The sequence below is a fragment of the Primulina eburnea genome, chromosome 2 (genome assembly GCF_022965805.1).
Source record: "Primulina eburnea isolate SZY01 chromosome 2, ASM2296580v1, whole genome shotgun sequence".
Classification (NCBI taxonomy): Eukaryota; Viridiplantae; Streptophyta; class Magnoliopsida; order Lamiales; family Gesneriaceae; genus Primulina; species Primulina eburnea.
The window spans coordinates 44,859,560-44,865,640 of record NC_133102.1 but is presented as its reverse complement, the minus strand read 5'-3'; the positions used below and the strand labels follow the sequence as shown (position 1 = coordinate 44,865,640).

General features: G+C 35.9%; 1 protein-coding gene across 1 annotated transcript; it reads right to left on the bottom strand.

Annotated features, from left to right (window-relative positions):
- Positions 1-270: 270 nt before the first annotated feature.
- LOC140823594 (probable beta-1,4-xylosyltransferase IRX14H) lies at positions 271-4,396 on the bottom strand. Its single transcript, XM_073185013.1, has 3 exons — positions 3,404-4,396; positions 2,695-3,252; positions 271-739 (listed from the first exon to the last, which is right to left on the bottom strand). Exons 1-3 carry the CDS (start codon positions 4,120-4,122, stop codon positions 493-495), a joined length of 1,524 nt encoding a protein of 507 aa, XP_073041114.1. The 5' UTR covers positions 4,123-4,396; the 3' UTR covers positions 271-492.
- Positions 4,397-6,081: the final 1,685 nt, after the last annotated feature.

The window sequence follows — 6,081 nt, the reverse complement described above, 5'->3', positions numbered from 1 at the left end:
AGTGGAAAGACCAAAGTTTTGATTAAGGTGTTTGTTGCTCAGTGTGTTTTCCATCTATAATACATAAAATCTTCCCTAATTTAGGCATGTTTCCGGTTATGCAGCTCTTGAACTCGTTATATTTGGGGAATGTTGCAAGAACTCAATCGAACGAGTATACTGCTGAATCGTTTCTATTTGGAGAATCTTGAAAAATGAAGCTTGGGAGAGAAGTACATACACGTTACAGCCAAGAAATAAGTTTAAATGCTATATCACACGAATGAAGGAATGGAATAAGGAAGAATTTCACATAAAACCAATCTCAGAAGTAAAAAAAGCCAAGAATCAAAATGTATGTATCAACTGGCCATCGTTTATGTGACATATGCCTCTGTATTTACCGAACAAGATATATCAAACATTTCGCCTCCATGGTCATCATGTAAAAGGTTTGCTCGTTGGTCACAAATTCACATTTGCCGGTATCTGAGATGTGAGGAATAAAAGCTTCTAGTTATCCCCAGATTGTCTTGCAATAGTAACATGCTCGTGCAATACTTTTGTCGTGTGCTTCTTCTTGCTCCGAGTGCGTTTTCTTCTTGAACCAACTTTGGCTGCACGCCTTTCAGTGTTCTCTGGGATGCTTTCTTGGATACCAAGAACTTTTTCTGTAAAAGACAGAAGTTCGGGAGGAGAGTCTGGCCATGGAGTACGTTTTGCTGGGACAGTGATCTCTAATGGAGGGTCGATTATCCATCTACATTTTGAAACAATAATTATATCAAGATTCAAGTTGGTTGCGTGGCCAAACATATGCATAAGAATTATATAGTCCAAGATCACAATGTGTTGGTAGAAATTAGTACCCTCTGCTAGAGCTTTTTATATATAACAATAACAATAACAAAACTAGCATGATTCTAAATATTGAAAATGTAGATGCATATCCATACTGAGTAATTGAAGGAATACGACAGCTGAAGCATTAAGGACATAAATCTACTTATGAATGTAAAGGCAACAAAAGCAGTCAGAGCAACGAGTAAGCTAAGGATATAGGAATCTATCGCATCTCATATAAACTCCTTTAAACTTATTACTCTTAACACGTGAGACAAGGGGTGTTGCACTAATTTTCATCCAACACTGAAAACGAGTGACAAATTAGTACCAATTGAGGATTGACTCCCTGAATAAAGCTCATTATAAATTTCAACTCGTAAAAGCTGTTACAAAATATCATTTCACAGTGCATATTTAGTTTAAGTACGCCGCTGAAAACAAAGCAGCATGATTAACAATGGTACTGTTTTTCCTAGAAAGGCATAAAAGAAACATGATGATGATACAAAACCTAGACCAAAGTCAATAGAGCCTAAGAAAGAGATAAATTGATGAAGAAATCAGTTTGAAAGACCAAGTTACAAAAGGGATAAACAACAAATATAAACACAGTCTTCCATCATTGTACGAAATAACGTATTCTATATCAGAATTTTCAGGTGGCCTGCTAGGGTTGGTTTTTTGCTCTATAGGAGTCTCCTCTCTCTTTTTGGTCTTAAGTGGTATTCTGCCTTGAAGACCTACCTTTTTTCTTTAGGCGGCTCCACTGGTTATTTATGTATTTGACGTCTGGTTTCATATGTGAGGTGGACTTCTGGTATAATTGAACCCTATTTTGAGTCGAGTCTTGGGCTTCAGTTCGAGGTTTTGTGGGAGCTATTCCTAAATATCTCAACCTCGAGTCTTCTTTCTTTTCATACAGATTTTTCATGATTTTGTATTGCTCTCTTCGATCAGCAATATATCTTTTTCAGATGTTTATCAGACCCCTATTTTTTACAATCTTTTAGACAATAAATTGGGTCTGCCTAAATCCTATCACCAGGCGTTCTTCTATTAAAAAGTTAAAAACTAATCCATGTCATTCTTGGAAATGAATTAATGTACTTCAAACCTAAATTTAGGTCAAACATATATGGATCATCCTAATATTCACCGACTGTCATACATGGCATTCCTTCTTTATGGGTTCAATTAACTTATACACCTTTTGCTCAGATCTTCATTTTCCACCATCCGATAGTTAACATTTGTGCCTGACACCTCATAGCTAAGTCTAAGAAACATATATTTCTAATTGCAGGAGATAAATCGATATAGTTGATACATGAATGACAAAGTGTTATCATCCTAGCGACAAATTGGTGGCAAGCTTCACCTTGGTACAAGGGGCCTCATCAAAAGACAACTTTCAGCAAAAACGGTAGATCATGATAGATCTCAATACCTAGATTTCGCACCAGTCTTCTGTGGAATCTGTGTAACCAATACAGATACACACAAACTCCACAAATTAAATGAAGCCCGTCTTTCACCATACCTAATAGTTAATAAAATAATGTATCCAATACATATGTACATATATGTGCACATGTGTCTGTAAAAATAAATGGATAGTCCTTTTTCCTTTTCATAAAGAGGTCGACAACGATCAAACTTCAGAAACTAGTCAATCATTCCTCAAGTAATGCATAATGATCATGACGGAAACTGAAGAACACTAATAGAAAAACATGCCAAATCAATCCATATGATAACAAACAATGACACGATCATAAGGTAAAACGGATCACACCCACTTAAAAGTTAAAAAGGGTTGGAGCCATAAGGAACCACTACACTACGTCATAGATAGTACAAAAGACTTACCTTGCAGGGAATTTACTATCTGCTCGTGCCTCAACACGCAACCACCATAGCATAACTTTGCACCCACAACTCCCAAGGGGCTCCACCACTGACGTATCCTTTAATAAGGATAATGGACTCTCGAGATCTTCTCCATCCTTACCAACTTCGTCTAAATCCTTAATCCATTCAGGCCTATCTGCTGTGTCCTCCCACACCAATCTTGCATTTAATATAAACCCAGCCCATTCCAGCTTTCTTGGTAGCACAACAGCCCTGTCACCAATATATCTAGCACTCCTATCCGCAAATTGTGACATATCGAGGGTATGCCAACCAACAAAATGGTTGGAAGAATTGCAAGCCGGCCCTTGAACAGGCAATTCGGAGGTCTTATCATCATTGTTCTCAACAGCAGGGAATTCTCGCTCCTCAGAACCCCCAGAATGTGTAATAATCCCAACTGAAACAGAGCCTACCCATTTCACATTCTGAATCTCATCAAATAACTCCATGCTATGCATGTTACTATCATCTGCAAACATGATGATACCATCTAACGTCTTCTCTCTAACTACCCTGCACATTTGGAAGGCCTTAAGTTACAGAATATTTCCTGCTAGTAATCACACAATGATATCCACCTTTTACCAAAACTAACACCCTAGATCAACCAAAATCTAATTATTTATTCAATCGTAATAAAATCATGGACACTATCAATATATACCTTAAAGCATGAAGCCTCATCCTCGACTCCAACTTATGCCGATCCTCCCACAGAACTGGCATCTTTTCATCAAATCCAATGTGAATAGTCTTCAGTCCCGCTTTAGAAATCAGCGAGGCTGTCTCATTGGTAACGCCGCCAGCTTCCACCACGATCCATATAAGATCATAGGGAACATTCATCAAAGAATGCATCACTCCAGTGAGATGAAGTGTCTGAAAAGTTCGAACATAGGTGGGTGTGATCACAATAACTGGTTTAGGCGTTTTGATACCATATAGAGATCTTTGCTCGATCTGAACCCTCTCAATTATCTTGTGCGCCTTCATCACCTCGGCAGGATCGGGATGTGGCCACGGCCGAATCAGTATCCCATGCCTCCCAACTACCACCCTACTCCCACCTCCCGTGGAAAAATTACCCTTGGGCGGCGGCGTGGCCGCTTCGGAGGAAGAAGATGAAGTATGGAGAGCGGAGAAAGTGGTAGAAGAAGGGGGTAATGGGGAGGAGGAAGTAGAAAACAAGAGAAAAAACAAAAGCCGAGAAAATCGAAAACCCAGCACTAAACTTATCAAACAGCAGATTCCGTGTAGGACCAGCCAGAAAATAGTCACCGGCGACTTCTTCCCGCCTTCCACCGCCCCGTCCAGCGGCGAAGGCCCGCCACGGAAGCTGTTGGTACGACGGTTCTGCTGCTGCAACGCCGCCAACTGCTTCATTTCGCCCCGCCAAAAACCCACCAACTCCCACAACTGTTTTCCAAAATGCAAATCAGGTGCAGAAAGAAAAACCCAATAGCAGAGTAGATATGAAGAAATGGGAACAAATGGGTCGTGAAAGGTTTGGTGGAGGAAATTAAATGAAGAGATTTCTTTCAGTTTACGATTCAATCGTTAGTTCAATGTCAGCTCCCAATTACAATTCATCGCCTTCTTCCCTATAACAACACAAAAATCAGGTGAAAATTTCGGACATGAATTGGTTGGTGATTGGAGGAGAAAATCCAAGGGTCCATCCGTTCATGAAATACACGTGTCAAATCGTCGGGGACAAGATGGAGGGTAAATTGGGGATTTCGTAGTGGGTTTAGGACTAATGCTTAACAATTAATTAATCTAATAATGACATTATTTAAGGAAAGTAGAAATAATGATGACCTGAGTTGTTCCCAGTTGATGTCAATTATCGAATGAGTTAAGACGTCAGATTCAATAATTATATTATTTTATCTACAAAATTAACATTAATTATTATTAAGAACGAAAAACACGTGAGTTTTTTTGTATAAAAATTAAATTTTAAGTTTTAAATATTTGAATATAAATCTTATTAAACAAATTCCTAAAAAATACTGAAATATTATTTAATGGTTATTCTTGATAATTAAAAAAAATCTAAGATTTACATATTTATTCTTGATTTTTGTATGTTTATATGTTTTTTAATCTATTTATTTCCTTGGTATAATTAAAATCATATCAAAAACTAAAAACAATATTTGTTCACATTTAATATCATATTAAATATACTCAAATTTGTCACGCTTCGTACTTTTTGGAACTTATTTAGAGCACTTAAAGAAAAATTATTTTTCAAAAAGTCAATTATTTTTACAATAACAACAACAACAATAATAATAATAATAATAAAAACTTATGATTATCCCCATCAATTCTTGCAACTTATTTGTTCTTTTTCGGTTAATTTAATTTTCTAATTATTTTCAAATCTTAAAAAAGCAAATTATATGATTTGTGGTTTAACAGAGCAACTTCCTACTTCGAATCTTCGATTATAGTTTTCTTTTTTCCTTTACTTTTTTTTTTTTGAACGGAAATTTTCCTTTACTTTTTTGTTTCACGTGAATTCTTACATTTTTTAAAATTAAAGACTCTCAACATTAGAATATAACTTACCAAATAAGAAAAATATTTAGGTCTACACATTTTTTGGGCTATATTTGGATGGATAAATTTGATTTGAATAGATATGATAAATATGGGAATATATTTTAAACTTAGATTCGATCGATATTGGGTTTGGTTAAATTAACAAAAAGGTGTATCTGAAAATCAAATCCATCCAAACAAATTATGTGGATTTAAAAAGTAGAATCATCTAAATTGGTTTGTATCTCTTTACTCTAGAGATCTTGCTACCAAATTTATCCATAAAATTTTCCTCAAATGTACATGTGAAAATTGGTTTCGGAGCTATGAGATATCAGAACAAGAGCAAGAACAAGAACAAGAGCAAAATCGCTTAAATGAAGTATGATGTGATGTACATGGTGACTGTGGTTCAGCTGCTCTAACTAGCATTTTGCGAAAAATTGTTTGACGTAGAATATTTTTAGATGACAAGAATGGTTCCTGCTAAGAATCATAGCAAGTTTTTCTTTTTTTTTAAAAAAATATTTATTATTGGACAATACAGTAAAATAATTTTGGTGTGTTGTTGACTAACCGTGTTCACCGCTTATGTGACACTTGTTGTGTATATAATTTTGATATGTTTCGTCACATCTACTGTGTGAGTGTCGCACAGAAATAAACAAAGTTGGTGAGAGCATATCAAAACTGTATAATAAAATATATGCTATAATTACAAATACTTAACCATTATGATGAATTATTAAGCCACATGCAAACCAAAAATCGTGCCCGTTATATTACATC

What these genes read in the sequence shown, in the direction of transcription:
- LOC140823594 (XM_073185013.1), bottom strand. Translation starts at nt 4,122, where the DNA reads ATGAAGCAGTTGGCGGCGTTGCAGCAGCAGAACCGTCGTACCAACAGC. An exon ending in ATGAGGCTTCATGCTTTAAG is followed by an intron (nt 3,253 to 3,403) that starts GTATATATTGAT and finishes CCAAATGTGCAG; the next exon opens with GGTAGTTAGAGAGAAGACGT. An exon ending in GATAGTAAATTCCCTGCAAG is followed by an intron (nt 740 to 2,694) that starts GTAAGTCTTTTG and finishes TTCAAAATGTAG; the next exon opens with ATGGATAATCGACCCTCCAT.